The following is a 17,521-nucleotide window of genomic DNA, read 5'->3' on the forward strand; positions in this document are numbered from 1 at the left end:
TTGTATCTATTTCTATCTCAAATTTCCTTATGTCACCTCACATCCATCGACTTTGCCCTGCTTCCCCACTTCTATATGAACTCGCGGCTTGTGTCTCGTCCCACCCAAACGGCTTGACGGACAGGCAAGGACCCTTTCTCACTTCGAAGCTCGAACTGCCAAAGACGAGACAAGGGGGAAACAAACGATACACACGACACAGCATACCCTCAGCACTCGCCGCACCAACACCAAGCACCATTGCCCATCATGACGTTGTCGTTCCGCGGCGTGGCCGTCCTCAAGTTCGTCGGGACGGTGTCGCTTGGCCTCTTGACGGTAAGATAGCATCTCCGACAGCTGGCGCACGTCATCGTCACTTCCGTCATGCACGGCCACTGTCGGCGTCAGCATCATTGTCGTTGTTATCGTGACTAATTGGCTGTGTCCCTAGGGCCTCTCCTACACCCTCTCCACCGTTACTGTCCCTACCCTCCTCACCCTGCCCTCGGCTCGCACGGCCTCCAATGCCTTCCGCAGCCTGAAGGACGCCGCCTCCGTCCAGATTCGCACGCTCTCGACCGTCGCTAGCTCTGCTTTCCTGGTCGCGTTCTTCACGTCGCCCCGCGCCGTCCGCCACCCGTACCTCCTGTACACGGCGCTGCTTGTCATCGGCGGCCGCTTCGCCGCCTCGGACGCTCTAGCGCCGTACCTGTTCTCGTCCTCCTCGTCGTCGTCTTCCGGGAACCCGACGACAGATCCGTTTGCGCCGTCGTCGCCCCTCGGCAAGGACCTGCGGCGCAGCGGCTCGGCCTTGTCCACCTCGGCATCTCACATGGAGGCCAGCTACGAGGTGTTGGGCTCGGCGACTGCCGGCTCTGTGTCGGGTGGCTCGGTGTCAGACGCGCACAGCGACGGCAGCGCCGGTGATGACGCTGACACGTCCGCAGCCGGTGCCAACGGAGGCAACGGCTCTGCGGGGGTCAACGGTGAAGAGGTGCGCGCGGCTGTCGAGACGTTCCTGAAGCGGCAGATTGTGCGCACGGTGGCAAGCGGCCTCGCATTTGGCATGGCCATTGTCGGCCTTTGGGGTGACGGCCTCCGCCGCGTGCCGGTCTGGAACGAGACGATCATTGTTGCGTAAAGAGTGTTTTCACAATGCACATCACCGGAGTTGCATTTGCCTTTGTTTCTGTTTGTTTTATTCTCTCTCCATCAATGAATTTGTGTGAAACTATCTGGGTTCGAAAAGTACCCGTATTTGTATTGTCATTTGCCGCTGAACCTGTCTCCCATCTCCCTATTTATGTATGGTTTTATGTTTGATATCTTATCTCCAATTTATTTTCAGGCGTTGAATCCGGGGTTCATCCATACAAAACAATTACAAGCACGCTTGATACGTAATGAGTGCTACTGGTGAATGTCTGAGCTTGGCCTCGACATCTCATACGTAATATATATGCTTGGTTGGTATATTCAAAAGTACAGGTTTGTGCAACGAAAGAATGCCTTTCGCTCTCCTATCGTTATGTATTATCTTTCCCACTTGCCCCGCCCTCCCATAACCGCCATGGATCTCAGTCCAACGGTAGCCGCCACAGGCCATCGCCTAGGTAGTGAGCATCCTCCACCACGGGGCCCTTGCCCTTGTCCTTGACCTCCTTCGTGTCCGCCACCAACAGGCCCACAGCACACGCCTCCTCCTTGCCCTCGGCCGTAATAACCACCGGCTCGCCCTTCTTGAGCTCCCGGCTCCAGTGGCCGTCCGCGCTGACCTGCTCCGGCTCAATGTCGTGCGGCTGTGGCAGCCGGCCGCCGGGGCTCGTCAGCCCAGGGGCCATCAGCGTGGCGCCGCCAAGGACATAGCGGATAGCACCGCGGTCGATGCGGATGCTGGGGAAGGCATGAGGAAACCGGTGGACGAGACGCAGATGGGGCAGCAGGGGGATGTCGCTGCCTGGCTTGCCTGACTCGAAGAAGAGGGGTTCGGAGTCGAGGACGTAAAGGACGGCACGATCGGGCAGCTTTATGGACTGCAGGGACGCCTTCTTAGGGAGGATCTCGTCCGCATAAGGTGTGAGGAGCGGGTAGCTGGACAGCAGCGACTGACGGAGCGACCGTTGAACGGACGACTTGAGTTTTTGCCGCGGCGCGGGCGGAAGACTGGTTGGATTAGCAAGGACGCGACGTGCAGAAAAAGGGCAGTCAGCCGACAAAGTCACGCAAAATGGACACCTACTCCTTTTTGAACATTGTGGGAGCTTTGGGGTGGGCGATAGGACGTGACGAGCAGAGAAGAGACGAGAGAAACGATATCTGTAGACGTGCCCCGCTACTGAAATTTTGAGGGCACGAGGCACGCGTCGAGTTGCGGGCGCTGCACCAACCAGCCTTTATCGACGGCTGCGGGGTAGTTATTCAGTGGAAAGTGCGCTGGGCTGCTTCTGGAACGAACCTGTCTCCGCACGCTCGATTGCCCCATTAATTCTGAGTGGACTGCCGCCTGCAACTGGCGCTAAAAAGTGTAATGATGTGCATAGCCTACGAAGATTGAGTACATGGCCTGAGAGCCTCGAACATAGACATGGGTTGGCAACTACGAAGCGAGAGGCAGGAATAGATTATGATCGTAAATGAATTGTCTGTTTGCTACGTATACACTGGTATGGCTGTGCCATGTACCTCGCAGCCATTCCAGCAATTGCTCGCTACAGTTGCTGAATGCTCGCAAACGAAGACGTGTCCGCTCTTGCAAAGCCTGTTCTAGCCATCCTGTCTTTCATCGCGTCGTCCTTGCTTAACCGTGGTGCACCTTGGCCACCGTGCCATCCTCGTTGAGTGAGATGTTGAGACGGTCAGGCGAGACATCGTTGGTCGCCGTCGCGCCGTAGGGAATCACACGCGCGTTCTTCGGGAGGTCCTTCTTGGAGAATGCCTGCCATTTATTGGTTAGCAGCCATTGATGTGCTCATGCCAATCGTTCCTACCATCGACTTACCGTCTCGTTCGAATCACCATCCGTCAGCGTTTTGCCCAAGAGCTTGGACATCCACTCCTGCGTCTTGTTGTCGCCGAGGTTGTTGGCGGTCACGCCGGGCACGACGAGAGGCATGGTGGGTATTTGTTGTTGACAGGGCGTATAATAATAATAAGGAGATTGAGTTGCGTCTGCAAATACAGGTGTTTCTGTGATGTGGATTGAATTGTGTGCTGAGGTTAACAAGTGGATGTGAAAGAGGGAAGTCAAAGCTTTCGAAGCGTAAATACAAAAAGTCGGCAAGTGGTTTTATGTCTGGGATTGGCACCTGCCTGGACAGGTGCATCGGAATGATGACGTCGCTACGTGCCAGGGCAGGAGCCACCACCTAGACACGCACACTTTATCTAGATGACTAAGCTCCACCAAACTGGAACAAGAAGCAAGAAAAAATTGTGTGTCAATATTTGACTCTCTCGTTTCTATTGACAATATACAGAAGCAAATAAAATGACAGAAAGACGTTCGTACAACTAGAAAGAATAGGAGTCGGGTCACAGTAGGCAAAACTTCGAGTAGTCCTTGGACACGACTTATTATTAAATTGCATGGGATATTACAACCTCAAATGTGTAAACAAGATCAAAAGTCCTCTCTAAAGTGAGACCCCCGCCTCGCTGATATCGAAACACTCAACAGGTACAAAATATACCCCAAGAAGCAAAACTTGTAGGTGATGAGTGCAGTAGGGGTATAAGAGGGCAAGCTTGTTGAAGCAAGAAAGCAACGACCCAAAAGCAGGATAATAATAATAGCAAAATGGACAGAATGGAGTGGATGTGCAGCGACCAAAAGATGAACAAATGCAGCGGGGATCCTGGAGCCAGTCCAAGAAACAGGAGCTTCCCCGTCTCCAAATATGAAGGCAAAATATAGACAAACTGATTTTGAACACAAAACAGAAATGCAAACCGACATGCCCAAACAGAACAACAACATGAGATGCTCAACCATAATTTTCATACACATTACAAATTCCAAGCTCGCTGTGCGGAAACAACCGTAAAATAAATCAGACGCCATCTCAACATTACCATGGACAAGTCCAATAAGATGCTTGAGAAACCAAAAGAAAAAGCAAAAGAAAAAGCTGATAGAGAGGAGAGGTATAGGCTTTGATAAAAACAAGAGAGAAGAAAGGAAACAACAGAGAAAAAGAGTGGGGGAGATAGTAAGGGTTCTGTTGTCACACGTCGACGAGACTAGTTGCCAGTGATTTTGCGCCACCAGCTGCTGCGTGGTGTCGTGTCCACGAACACGGGGTCTTGTTGGCCGTTGCGCCCATCGCTACCGTCAGAGCCACCGCGCCCTGTACGATCGCCACGGTCAGCGCGCTCGCCACGTTCACGCCGTTCGCCACGCTCACGGTCGCGATAGGACTTGTCTTGCCCGCGCTCACGAGCACGCTCCTCACGACGAGCACGGCGACGGCGGTCATCCTCAACCTCCGCAGCTGTCATTTCCCCGTCATGGTAGCGCTGGCTCGTACGACGGCGTTCGCGGCGTTCCCGACGTGCTCCATCATCGTCTGTGGGCGTACTACCGTCGCCGGCAGCGGCAGCAGCGGCCGCGGCAGCAGCAGCGTCTTGCTCAAGTGGCGGTGGCGGGGCGTCTGAATGCTCTTTGACCCATGAGGAGGTGCCCGAGTGCGGCCAGCTAGGTTTGACGGCACTGCTGCGCTTTTCACGGCGTTCCCGGTCGCCACGTGAGTAAGTCTGGTAGTCTTCCGTGTCGGACTGTCTGCGCGATGTCTTGCCTTCCATGTCGCGGGACACACGGCGTTCACTGCGGCGTCGTCTGCGCGCGTCGTCGTCTTCGCGTTCGCTCTCCCGGGTAGCCTGGGAGACAGCTTCGGCCTTGCGTCGCTCACGACGCGCTGCATGACGCGCTTCGGCATCGGCATCTTCGATATGACGCTCCATTTCGGCACGCTCACGCTCCTTCCGAATGCGACGACGCTCGGCACGCTCGTAATCGGCACGTTCACGGTCAGCATGTTCGGCCGTCTCGCGTTCCTGCGCCGCCCGTCGGTCGCTTTCTTCACGATGGCGCGCGCGCCGTTCAGCGCGACGGGCCTCGCGTTCTTCTTGTCTGCGCGCTTCTTCCGCCTCTTCGTGTCTGCGACGGCGTTCGCGGCGTTCCTCATCCTTAGCCCGGCGTTCTTCTTCGGCGGCGCGTTCAGCGGCTTCTCGTTCAGCGCGACGTGCGCGACGTGCTTGACGGCGCGCTTCTTGGTCGGCATCCGTCACGTTTCCACCATCTTCCACGTCGGTTGTCACACCGCGGTCGCGGCGGCGGCTACTGCCACTAGGTCGTGGTTCGGAGCGAGGCACGGGAGTCTCAGGTGTAGGGGTAGACGAGATCTTTCCAAATAGGCCGGAGAACCCGGAACGCTTGGTAGAGGTCGAGTTGGAGCGCTTGAGAGGAGCCACGGGGTAAGCGGCAGCGTCGGTCGTGACGTCATCTTCGTCCTGGCGGCGGGCCTGGGCAACGAGACGCGCTGTTAGTAAAACGTTTCTGTTATGTGAAGCGTCTGGGGTCAGCCGTACCTTTGATCTACGCCGCTCCAATTTGTCAGAATTTGCACCGTCCACACCAACACCCAGGATCTTGGCCGCCTTAGACGACATCTCGGCAGGCTCGGGTGGGGGCGAAATGACACCATGAGACATGTCGACGGAGTTGCGCCGCGAGCTGCTGTGTCGCTTCTCGCGCGTTGAGGTGGATCGTGATAGCGGCGGCGTGCTGGTAAAAACGCTCTGACGGCGAAGCATCTTGGCGGGCGTCTCTTTGATGGTACCCTTGTCTAGCTTCACCGAACGGTCATGGTCGGCTTTGTCGGATGCGGACGATTCTTTGGAGGAGGACGCCTTTTCATCTCGTTCGCCAGATACCTTTCTAGAGCTGCTGCTCTTGGACTCTCTCTTCGATGAGGAGCTTTGGCGCATCTCGCGACTCTTGCTCGCGGAAGAAGGCTGTGGTGTTGCAGCACTCCACATGCCCCACGATGAGCTGCCATCGCGACTAATCTTAGCGCGTTCTTTCTTTGCGGATCGCGACTCGTGCGGTGGGGTAGTTGGATCTTCGGGAACGGCTGGGGGAGCAGGAGGAGCCGGTGGCGGCGGCGGCGGCACAGCTTCGACCTTGGACTTGGACTTGCTGATGGTGCCCTTCTTTGATTTCTTCGTTGGCGCCATGTCTACAACAAGCTCGTCGTCGTGGCTCTGCTTGTTGGCGTCGTCAGCGCCGTCATTTTCCTCGACGGAGAAACTCAGCGGCGATGTGAAGGACCACCGAGAAGTTCCCTTCTTTGTGACAGGAGCTGGCGGCGGGGGACTGGGTTCACGCTCTTCTTCGACGACGATCTCCTTGTCTTTGGATTTGGACTTTTTCTTCTTCTCCTTCACTGTTTCTGGCGCAGGAGGAGGAGGCGGTGGTGGAGGGGTAGGTTCTTCGTCAACAGGAGCTTTTTTGCTGTCGTCGGCAATGGATTCGAATATTTTGAGGCGATCGGAAATCTTGCCGCCGACCTTCTTGACTTTGGAAGAAGACGCGGTAGGCGGCGGCGACGACGCGACAACGTCCCTGTCCTTATCCTTGTCCTTCTCCTTTTCTTTGGTCGCCTCCGCAACGGCACTGCCCTTTTTGGAGCTCTTGGTCTTGAAGCTCTTAGCGTCCTTTGTCGATTCCAGAACCTTCGCTGACTCATCTGCCACTGTAGCGTCCGCCTCGGCTGCTGCCGCTTTGGCGCTAGCGCTAGAACCTGTCGGTTCAGGCAGTGAACTCTTGCTCTGTGTCATTTTCTTGGCCGTGCCCCAGAAGCTGAAGGAGTCGTTTTTGGGCGCCAGAATCTCTTCGACCTGTTCAGGACTGAGGTTGATGAGGTCATCTTCGAGGTCTTTGAATAAGTCGTCGCCGTCGTCACCGTCCTTGCCCTTGGACTTCTTGTCTTTCTTGCTACTCTTCTCCTTTTTCTTGTCTTTGTCTTTGGAGTCTTTGGAGTCCTTGGAATCCTTGTCGGCATCCTTGTCCTTCGATTTGGACTTGGACTTGGATGCCTTCTTGGCAGCAGCTTCGGCCTCAGCCTCTTCACGCTCGCGCTGGGCTTGCTCTTCCGCCTCGCGGGCCGCTTGCTCCTCGGCCTCCTTGGCAGCCGCCTTCTCTGCAGCCTCCGCGGCCCGCTTTTCAGCGTTTTCGTTGAGCAGATCGAGTTCGCGTTGCTCCTTCTTAGTAAGCTTGCGGCCGCGATCTTTCTTGGATTGGAGCGTCGTGCGCTTTTCTTCCTCCTCGGCGATCTTGGCCTCCTCCTCGTCGCGCGCAGCCTGCTCCTCAGCTTCGATGCGTGCCTTTTCGTCAGCCTCGCGCTGTGCTGCCTCCTCTGCCTCGCGAGCAGCTTGCTCCTCAGCTTCGCGAGCTGCCGCTAGTTCGGCCTCCTGTGCTTCTAGAGCCTCTCTTTTGGCCTTCTCTTTCTCTGCCTTCTTCTTTTCCTTCTCAAGCTTTTCCTGCTCTTTCTTGGTCAACTTCGGCTCCTTCTTCTTTTCCTTTTCCTTCTCTTCCTCCTTGTCCTTTTCTTTATCCTTCTTCGACTTGGACTTGGATGGAACCTCGTCCCAGATATTCTCCTCTTCTTCTTCCGGCGGTGGAGGAGTCGGTTCGCGTGGCGGTGGGTCTGGCTCGGCGTTCTTGGATAGCTTGCTCTTCTTCTTTTTCTTGGTTGTCATGCCCCACTCGTCTTCAGGTTCGTTGGCTGGCTCCTCGACAATGGGTGGCTTTTCCTCATCTTCGGCCACCTTGCCTGACTTCGTCTTTTTAGAAGACGTGCCCCATCCGCCCCACAAGTCGTTGGTTTCATCTTCCGGAACAGGTTCGTCGGCGGGCGCATCTTTGGTATTGTCGATGTCCTTCTTCTTCTTTTTCTTGTCGGCCTTACCAGAAGAACCCAAACTGTCGAAAAAGTCAACGTCATTGTCGGCCTTTTTGTCATGAGACGGGTCGTCGACCTTGTCAGGCTCGCCCCAGACATCGCTGGTGGCCTTCTTAGACTTCTTGGACTTCTTGACTGTCGTGCCCCAATTCATCCAGTCGTCGTCGGCAGCAGGAGGTGGATCGTCGGCAGGCTTGATTGAAGCATTGTCACCATTTGAAGAGGCTTCATCCTTGCTCTTCTTCTTCTTGTCCTTCTTGGTTGTAGTAGCGCCCCAAGTGTCCCAAGAGTTGTCCTCTGTAGTCTTGCTGATGGAGGCGCCGTCGCCGTTGGTAGAGCCATCATCTTTGCCCTTCTTCTTCTTGTCTTTCTTGGTCGTAGCGAAACCCCAAGGATCTTCTTCTTCCTTTTTCTCGGCCTCCGGTTCGGGGGCTGGCTCATGCTCCGGTTCAAGCGTGCCGGCGTTCTTCTTTTTCTTCTTGTCTTTCTTCGACAAGCTGAGGCCCCATGCATCGTCTTCAGGCTCAACCTTGGTAGGCTCTTTTTCAACTGGCTCGGGCTCGGGTTCGGGGTCGGGTTCGAAGACAATGGCGTTCTTCTTCTTTTTCTTTTCCTTCTTTGAAGTAGCAAAGCCCCAAGGGTCATCGTCAACCTTCTTCTCTGGGGCCGGCTCAGGTTCAGGCTCACGCTCACGCTCTGGAACCGGCTCAGGTTCCGGTTCAGGCTCGACGACAAAGGCATTTTTCTTTTTCTTCTTGTCCTTTTTCGAAGTGGAGAAGCCCCAAAGATCATCCTCAACCTTCTTTTCCGGTTCTGGCTCAGGCTCTGGCTTTGTGGTTGGCTCAGGTTCTGGTTCGGGCTCTGGTTCTTTGACCGGCTCGACAACAGCGTCCTTCTTTGCCTTCTTCTTCGATTTCTTGGTCGTTGTGCCCCAAGCGCCCCAAGGGTCTTCTTCAGCAGGTTTCTTCTCGGGCTCTGGCTCCGGTTCGGGTTCTGGCTCGGGCTCTGGAGCAGGATCAGGAACCACCTCAACAGCGGCGGCACCCTTTTTCTTTTTCTTCTCCTTTTTGGTTGCGGTCGTGAAGCCCCATGGGTCCTCCTCCACCTTCTTCTCTGGCTCAGGGGTCACTTCCGGTTCAGGCTCCGGTTCTGGTTTGACTTCTTCTTTGACAGAGTCGACGATGGCGTCCTTCTTGCTCTTCTTCTTTTTCTTGGTGGTAGTCGTGCCCCAGCCAAAGTCATCTTCAATCTTCTTCTCCGGCTCAGGTTCCGGCTCAGGTGTAGGTTCAGGTTCTGGTTCCGGTAGGGTCTCTGGTTGAGGTTCACGTTCGGAATCTAATTCCTTAAGTTTCTTGGTCGCAGACGCCCAGATGCTGGAAAAGCCCCATCCTTTAGAAGGAGCAGGCTCGGGTGCTGGCGGTTCGGGTTCCGGCTCGGGCTCTTTGACGGGTTCCACAATGTCACTCTTCTTCTTCTTGGACTTTTTGGTGGTAGTCGTGAAGCCCCAGGGGTCGTCCTCAACCTTCTTTTCTGGTTCCGGTTCCGGTTCTGGCTCTGGCTCTGGCTCCTTGGGTGGATCGGGCTCAGGAACGACAGCGACCGTAGCACCCTTCTTCTTCTTGGACTTTTTGGTGGTCGTTGTGAAGCCCCAGGGGTCGTCCTCGACCTTCTTCTCCGGCTCAGGCTCGAGTTCCTTCTTTTTGGCGTCGGTCTTGATGGAGACAAACGAAGGGAACATGGAATCGGCGGCATGCTTTGCGTCGTCTTCGGCAGACTTTTCCGGTTCCGGTTCTGGCACAGCATCGGCTGCCTTGGCACCCTTCTTCTTCTTCTTGCCGGTGATTGGAGCGCCCCAGCCAAAGTCAAAGTCGTCCGTCTTGGTCTCTTCTGTAGGCGGTGGTGGTGCTTCGACGACTTCCTCGACAACACCAGCCTTGGACTTCTTGTTCTTTTTACCAAAAAAGTCAAAATCGTCGTCAAAGGACGTCGTGGCCTTCGCAGGCTCAGGCTCAGGCTCTGGCTCTGGCTCTTTCACAGCGCCAGCCTTGGCCTTCTTCTTTTTCTTGGTCGTGACGCCCCATCCAAAATCGTCTTCGACTTTCTTTTCCGGTTCAGGTTCGTTTTCGGGAACAGGCTCGGAAGTCTTTTCGTCGATCGTCTTTTTCTTAGTCTTCTTACCGAGGCCCCAGACGTCCCAACTAGACTCTTCCTCCTTCTCTGACGGCTCTGACCCCTTAGGAGGCTCTGCTACCGGCTCTGGCTCGGGAGGATCAAAGATACTGCTGGAAACGTTGTTCTTGCCGACCTTTTTCTTTGTTTTCTTGGACGTCGCCATGCCCCATGGGTCGTCGGCAGCGGCTGCGGGCTCAGGCTCCTTTGCGGGCGGCTCATCGGGCACCGGGTCATCGAAGAAAGAAGAGGTGGTGGCCTTTTTCTTCTTGTCTTTCTTGGAGGCAACAGGAGAGAACCAGTCATCTTCGGGCGGCGTCTCCTTTTTGGCTGGTTCAGGTTCAGGTTCGGGGTCCTTGGCCTTCTTCTTCTTGCTGCCGATCGTGCCCCACTCACCCCAGGCGTTGTCCTCCTCCTTTTTCTCTTCGGCAGGGTCGTCGTCGCCCCAGAAGCCGGACTTCTTTTTGTCCTTTTTGTTGCCAAAACTAAAGCCGAAGCCGTCGTCCTCTTTTTCCTCCTCCACTGGAGCCTTCCCGGTAGGCTCCTCCTCTTCGCCGAAGGCGCCAAAGCTAATAGTTTGCTTGGTCTTTTTCTTCGGCTTTGGCCGATTGATGCTCCATGGATTGGAGTCCTCTTCCTTCTTCTCTTCCACAGCAGGGGCAGCCTTTTCTTCCGACTTGCCAAATCCCCACGCGGAACCCGTGTTCCATGAATTGCCCCACGTGCCAAAGGATTGTGATGTTTTTGTCGTCGATGAATTGCCTATACTGAAGTCCAATGTCGGTGTTGTGTCGGTCAGTTTGATTTCTTGAAAGGCATCAAAGTCGCCAGATGGGGCGATGTCAGGAAGCAGGTCGTCAAATTTGGAGGTGGCCTTCTTGTCGTCGTCTTCAAGCGAAAAAAGATTGGTCTTCTTGTCCTTCTTCTTCTTGCCGCCTACTGCGGTAAAGTCTCCCCATGGGTCGTCGGCGGGTTTGTCGTCCTTCTTCTCATCGTCTTTCTTGTCGTCGCCAGAGCCACCAGCACCACCACTGCCCGCGTCTTTGTTTGCCTGGTCGTCGGCGTCCCCTTCCTTTTTCTCACCTTCGTCACCTCCACCTCCACTACCATTGTTGTTGTTGGTGTCGGCCCAGTTGAACTGTTGCGTTACCTTCTTCTTTTTCTTTGCGGCTTGCCAGAAACCATCGGTGGAAGAGAAGTCGATAAAATTCATGTTGGGGTCGCTGAAGAGGTCTCCAGAGTCTTTGCGACCGGGGCGACGAGAGCCACTTGCTGCTGTTGCCGGTGGTTCACCACTGGGTCGATCCAAGGGGTTTATGCGCCGATCTGGGACGGCATCGATGTGGTGCGGGTCGAGAAGGTTGCCGTCGTCTTCTAGTGTACCGGGCTCAGAAGCGCAAGGAGTACGCAAATCACGCGCCCATTTCGGGGAGACGCTGGGTACAATAAGGCGCGATGCGTGACACCGCTCTCTCGGTGGTGATTGTCGCGCAATCGCAAAGGGGCTCTAATCGCAGAATAGCGTTAGCAAACGTTGACAAACGAAAGAGAGCATGCAGCCAGTGAGCAGATCGATGCGATGAAGTGAAAGGGAAAAGGTAACGTTTGATTTGGGGTTGCGTGCCGTTTGCGCGACACGAGATTGATGCGATGCGCCAGGGCGCGTGCCCGCCAGCCACGCTGATGTAGCAGGCGATTGGGAAAGGGGGGTGGTCATGAGATTGAGGGGAAACATCCTTGTATTCTCCGAAGGGGCCTCCACACCAGACGCGACATCCCCCTCGTTTAGTATGTTGCGTAAGAATAGCATGGCAAGGACCGTTTCCTGAATAGGCTTGTTTCAAACAACAACGTAAATGATATAAGAGACGGTGGTTCGAGATACACTCTGGGCAGAAAAGATACCCCTTGATACCAGGCCATCACCAAGCCAGATCGGATGAGAACATGTTCCCGCCCAGTGTGAACAAAGAAAGGTTGTAGGAAATGGATAGAGAGAGGAAACGAGAGCGTTGGAAGAAAAAGGACGTCTTACTCGTAGTTGAAGCCAAATAAGGGCTATGGTGTGAAAGCGCACGCGCAGGTCTTCGGCTGACCATGGCAAGCGGTCGGTGTCGATGTTGGTCGTAATAGTCGCATCATCCCACCCAGTCGTCCTCGTCCCAGGGTGGATTGTTGTTTCGCAGGCGTACCCGGCGTTTTTTATGGCTGCGCTGTCGGGGCGCGACATCAGGACATTGGCCGCGGCCATTGTGAATGTCTTGCAGGCTGACGGTATACTCGGGCGCAAATGTCAAACTCATGGACGCAATGGAAATACGAGAGCCCGCAAGACTCGACGTGTCTAATAGCGATAGCGAGCGAATGGGTGGGAGGGGGTGGGTGGACGGCAGGGAGAGCGAGGGTTTCGAGATATGGGATCGCAAAACAGGTGGAGTCGGTATGCTGTTGTCGTCGGTGATGTCGAAGGTGTTGTGAGAAGACGTCGAGTTCGGCCTAAATGTTAGAAGATTCAAAACAAGGTACATCCACGCGGAGTGCGCTGGACGTCGGAAAGCGTCGCACGCAACAAACGCCTCAACCAATAACGCGAGAAACACGAAACAAAAACGAACGATAAAAACAAAGTCGAGAGTATACGATATAGGGGGAATAGGGGAAGGGGCAAGAAAAGCGAATAGCCCAGAGTCGGTGAGTTTCTGCAACGCGGTTCGCTGGAGAAAAAAAGTCAGTTTTGGTTTGCGGGACAAGTGCGATCTTCTCATTTAAGTAGATTGTGTGTTTGTTTCTGCTCCAGTCTGTTCGTCAGGTTGTCTTGATGTTGCCTTCTTCCGATGCAGCTGCAAGGGCGGCGCAGGCTGAAGATCTTGCTGGGAAAGGGGTGGGAGAACAGGATTGGTGGTTGGCTCTGAGTCTGAGAAGCATTGGGAGGGTTGCTAATGGATATGAGAGGACCGTGTAAGGGAGGGAGGAAACCAGAGAGGCAGAGGCGTGTGGTGGAGGGAGGGAAACGACGGGGAGAGGCCAGACGGCGAGGCCATGGAGGGTGACTCTGTGTGACACACCTGCTGCGAGTATGAAGGACAAGAGTGCAGTAGAGTTGAAAAAGGGGGTGAATAAAAATACAAAAGATCAAATAAAAAACAACGGTGAGTGCCGTGTGAACCAGTCAAGAAAAAGTCAAATGGTGGTCCGGAGTGGCTGGTAGGAGGGGCAAAAGTGACGACGAAAACGTAGAGCTGGGCTGGAGAAACCAAAGGTAGACCAGCCGATCGCACGGCAGACGGTAGACCGAATAGTTGGGTCAAAGAGGCAAAGGCGCTACATACAATAAAAGAAAGGGTGTCTTGCAGGTCAGGCGCGCAGGCGATAGAGGAGAACGGGCAAAATGACGACCAGAAAGGATAAGCAGGAATGGATGGGGGGAAGCGGGCGCAACGGTGTGGGTGGTGTAGTACACGCTTGTTTGTTTGAACTCAAGAGGAGCGGGGATTTGGACAGGACAGACTGAGCAGTATGTGGGCAGAAGATGAGCATCTTCGACACGAACGAAAATCGTAGGAAAACATACCGGAGGCGTGAGTCGGCTGTTGTCGGCCGGCAGTGTTGTGAACGGTAGGCGCCTGCGTAGCCTCGTGAAGACACAACAGGAGGCGTTGCGGAAGAAAAGAGGAAAGGAAAACAAAAGCAAATAAGCAGTCCAAATGCAAAGCAAAACAATAAGAATCCAGAGGCGCGAGAGAGGCAGAAAAATAAGTCACGCTCAAGAAAGGCAAACCACCAAAAGGGTTATGTCGAGCACACCTGGAGCCGTCCGCTTGCTGCTGGTCGTGGGCGAAGCCGACTACTGCACGTCTGCTGCAGGGTAGTGGGAAGCGGGAGCGCAACAGGGTCGTCGTTGGTAGCGTGGGCGGCGGGCAAACGTCGATGACGCCCGTCTTCTCTTCGTCTGTCTTCTTTGGGGGGTTCTTTTCTTTCTTCGACTTCGATGAAATTGGGGCTGAGGGCGTCGTCTTCCGTGCGACGCGGGTTCTTCTTCGGTTCGTATGCGCGCTGTCGTCGTTGCTTGTCGTCTGTTTCCCGGGATGGGAGATGTTGTTGGGGAGAAAAGAGAAGAAAGAGATGCAAGCAGAGCGCGGGAGAGGAAAAAGAAAAAAGGTAAGTAACTTGCGTCGGTGGGCGGAAACTGGGGATGGCCGGGAAGGCACCCGCGTTTGGCACTTAGTGGGCTCTCTATTTGGTGCTAGATACCTATTTTCCCAGCTATTTTATTTTACTTCATGATTCGGGCGGCGTGGGATACGACTGGGGGGTGCCAGCGACCACATGTTCCGTAATAAACTGTCGGCCAGCCACACCTTCCTGGAGAAACAGGAAGCAGGAGACAGAGCCTCTTGGGAGTACTCTGGCTCTCTGGTCAAGGAAGTAGCCTCGCACACCCTCTTTCCTCGTCTGTTCCAAGACATCTGCCAGGGAGAAGGAAGTTGTCGGACGACCCGCTTGATTTTGGGGGCATTTGGCTGATGCTTGCCGTTTATGGATGTCGTCTCTCTGTCTCCTTCCCTGTGTTGGAGTCTTTGCGCTGATCGCGCCTGCCCAGTCTCGCCCAGTCTCGCCCAGTCTAACCGTCTGGGGAACAGCCGGCGACATCGTTTTATTTTTTATTTTACAGGAAGGGCCAGGAAGCTCAAAGTGGGCAAGGACCCTGTTGACATTTCTCTCCCTGGGGCTATCGGCGGCACCTGCCAGTTTTGCCTCCATTCAGTGTTTCTTATTAGTTTTGCATTTGTCTAATTGCATCCTACTGCGATGCTCCGTAATTTGGATCGTGCGGATAAAAGAGGTTGACCAGGGCGTCATAAATAGAGTTTAGGGAGCTCACCATTGACGATGCGTCGCGTCTGCAATACCTTTTTTTGGTCTTCAAAAATGGTACGTCACCCCTCAATTTTTATGTCTCAGTCTAATTTTTTTTTTTTTTTTTACATTTTCCATCTCCCACACGGCTCCTCTCACGAAACCCTCAAATCCACCCCCTGGCCTTGCCCTACTCGTTGCCGGGACAGGACTCTTTGGCGTCTGTGCAGAAGGTAAATATGGGCGCACGGAACGCGGGACGTCAGAGACGAGATAATGTCATTATGGAGAACGTCGTATTACAGGATGGCGACCGCAGCCGATCTTGGGAAAAGAAACAACCAAACGACGTAATTACGAGGTAAGGAAAACTCTTCAGCTGAGTTTTGCCAAAAAGAAAACTAAAATGCCGTGGCGGGGGCTGCTTCAAACAGCCGAACCAGGCTCCGGGACGAGCTTCCCTCTACCATGTTTACGAGAGAGGGAACGACGACGTCGTGAGGACGATGTCGAGACTGCCCAGGGGCTGAAACGCGATCATCCCGCACCGGTTTGACGGAGCAGTCCGTGAGCTACCAGTGACAAGACAAACCTGGGTTGTTTCTCTTCCTCATTGCTTCCATATGTCTTTTTTCTTCCATGACACAAACCTGTGGACTGACCGCCTCGCCCTTTATTTGGTTTTATTCTTTTACTTTTTATTTTTTACACGACCTCTGTTTACTCGTATTAACGGAGAGGCCTAAAAAGCAAATCATAAAACGCGGTCTGCAAATCGCGTCGAAGTCGCGTTGGACTAATCAAGTCAAAACGACACTCGGGACGGGTCGCTATTCGCCGCTGCACCGCCGCGTGGCAAATTAGAGTCTCGGTCATATGTGCATTCCTTTGTCCACCGCCTTCTCACAGTCTACGCCTGGGTATTGATACATCCATCGCTGGGCAGCGATGCGCCATTAGTGGCGGCTGGCCGTACCCATACTTGCTGCAAGCATGCGATGCCACCTAGAGGTACATTCTGGACATGCAATGCGGACTGGACTGATCTGGTGTTGCGGCTCGCAAGGACCTGAAAGGATCACTAAACGTCACTGAGGGTCAATGAAATGTGCGCTACGGAACAAGAAAATAGGACCATCAACGCATTGTTGCTACAGAGTGGCATGACGCGGTTTATCTGCGCAGCGACATAATACGTCTCTGTGAGGTACTCGTAGGGCAGGCTTGGCGTGGCAAAGGTTTTCGATCCTAGTCCATGAGAAGACAGCCGATTCCACTCGTAACTGGCTTTGCGTATGTCGTACTCCGAATTGCATCTGATAGCGCTTGAAAAGAGCCTGTGGTATCACAGGGCAAGCACTCGGCTGACATCATGTATCCAAACTCAAACTCACGTGCTATTTAGTAGACGCCGGCCACCTGTGCCGCCGGCCATATTAACTACCTCTCTTTCTACGTCTGGACCGGTCTGCGGCCTGGTTCTCCGCAGTTGGGTAGACTTGCGTCCCGAGAATACTCGAAGTGTCTATGGAACATCTGGACGACCACCGCCGAGGGTCGTCCAATCGATCTCTTGCCTATCGGAACCCATAATTGCCCCCACAGACAGCAAACGGCAATGTTGCAAAAGAACACAACAGAAGCGCAGAGAAAAAAAGGCCCCCCAAAAAATTGAAATATAATTCGTGTCCGCGCTGCAGCTGTTCTTGCATAGCTGCTTGTAGGAAAGAATGTATATAAAAATTTGAGGTGGCTGGGAAAATTTGAAGGGGAAAAATGAAGCCGAAAACTGCCCAATTGTTTAAACTCCCGCATTTCTTTTTTGCATTACTCGCTGCTTTTCTCTGATGGCAACCCGTACGTCCCCTCCAATCCACATCCAGTGGACCGTCGACTGGCCACCAAACGCTGGTTGGTTTTTGGCTTTCATGCACATTCCCGCTTGGCTCGCTTGCTCGCCCAAAACAGCATAGCGCCTCGCTCACCGCTTTATCGCAAAAGGTGGCGGGAGGCCGGAAATGCAGGCGGGAGTGAGGCAAGACGAAGAAGAGACATGACGAAGGGAAGAGACCACAAAGAATGACAGGAAAACGCGAGTGTGACGCGACGTACAGCAAAAAGATTACCACCAGAAATGCGGAAGTGGGATGGTAGAAAAATTCAGTAGGTGAAAAGAAAACAAATAGAGGGGTATTGACAAGGTTGTATCGGCAGTATTTTTTGCTTGCGTGAGGTCATCATAACTTCTGTTTCTCACCGCCTCTTGCGGATATATGCGTCAATGGCTGAGATGGGACTCTCTTTTCTTGCTGTTCTGTGGCAGACATTTTGTGTGCATCGTCAAAGGAGGCAAAACGTACAAGACCCGCAACGTGGCAGAGAAGCTCTCTAGAGAGAAACAAAACAAGGCGGCGGCAGGGTATCGCATAGTATGTAGAATCATAACTGCAGCAACGCATCCAACCCACCCCGCCCATATGCAAGAAACATACATTTTGGGCATCAAGGCAGCCACGCGTAGAAAGTGTACACGACGTTCGTACATGAGAGCG

The 17,521-nt window shown here is 54.0% G+C and overlaps 5 protein-coding genes across 5 annotated transcripts; 1 reads left to right on the forward strand and 4 right to left on the reverse strand.

Annotated features, from left to right (window-relative positions):
• Positions 1-249: 249 nt before the first annotated feature.
• Positions 250-1,123, forward strand: SPSK_07850 (uncharacterized protein; the record flags this gene model as incomplete). Its single annotated transcript, XM_016734504.1, has 2 exons — positions 250-318; positions 434-1,123. The coding sequence occupies 2 exons, from the start codon at positions 250-252 to the stop codon at positions 1,121-1,123; spliced, it is 759 nt and encodes a 252-aa protein (XP_016591315.1).
• Positions 1,124-1,559: 436 nt separating this feature from the next.
• SPSK_07970 (PUA domain protein) lies at positions 1,560-2,235 on the reverse strand (the record flags this gene model as incomplete). Its single annotated transcript, XM_016734622.1, has 2 exons — positions 1,560-2,145; positions 2,222-2,235. 2 exons carry the CDS (start codon positions 2,233-2,235, stop codon positions 1,560-1,562), a joined length of 600 nt encoding a protein of 199 aa, XP_016591316.1.
• Positions 2,236-2,779: 544 nt separating this feature from the next.
• Positions 2,780-3,094, reverse strand: SPSK_08167 (uncharacterized protein; the record flags this gene model as incomplete). Its single annotated transcript, XM_016734806.1, has 2 exons — positions 2,780-2,917; positions 2,981-3,094. The coding sequence occupies 2 exons, from the start codon at positions 3,092-3,094 to the stop codon at positions 2,780-2,782; spliced, it is 252 nt and encodes an 83-aa protein (XP_016591317.1).
• Positions 3,095-4,221: 1,127 nt separating this feature from the next.
• On the reverse strand, positions 4,222-12,363 carry SPSK_06844 (uncharacterized protein; the record flags this gene model as incomplete). Its single annotated transcript, XM_016733518.1, has 3 exons — positions 4,222-11,619; positions 11,656-11,937; positions 12,148-12,363. The coding sequence occupies 3 exons, from the start codon at positions 12,361-12,363 to the stop codon at positions 4,222-4,224; spliced, it is 7,896 nt and encodes a 2,631-aa protein (XP_016591318.1).
• Positions 12,364-14,390: 2,027 nt separating this feature from the next.
• Positions 14,391-14,762, reverse strand: SPSK_08132 (uncharacterized protein; the record flags this gene model as incomplete). Its single annotated transcript, XM_016734775.1, has 1 exon — positions 14,391-14,762. One exon carries the CDS (start codon positions 14,760-14,762, stop codon positions 14,391-14,393), a length of 372 nt encoding a protein of 123 aa, XP_016591319.1.
• Positions 14,763-17,521: the final 2,759 nt, after the last annotated feature.

This window comes from Sporothrix schenckii (assembly GCF_000961545.1).
Source record: "Sporothrix schenckii 1099-18 chromosome Unknown Cont41, whole genome shotgun sequence".
Lineage (NCBI taxonomy): Eukaryota > Fungi > Ascomycota > Sordariomycetes > Ophiostomatales > Ophiostomataceae > Sporothrix > Sporothrix schenckii.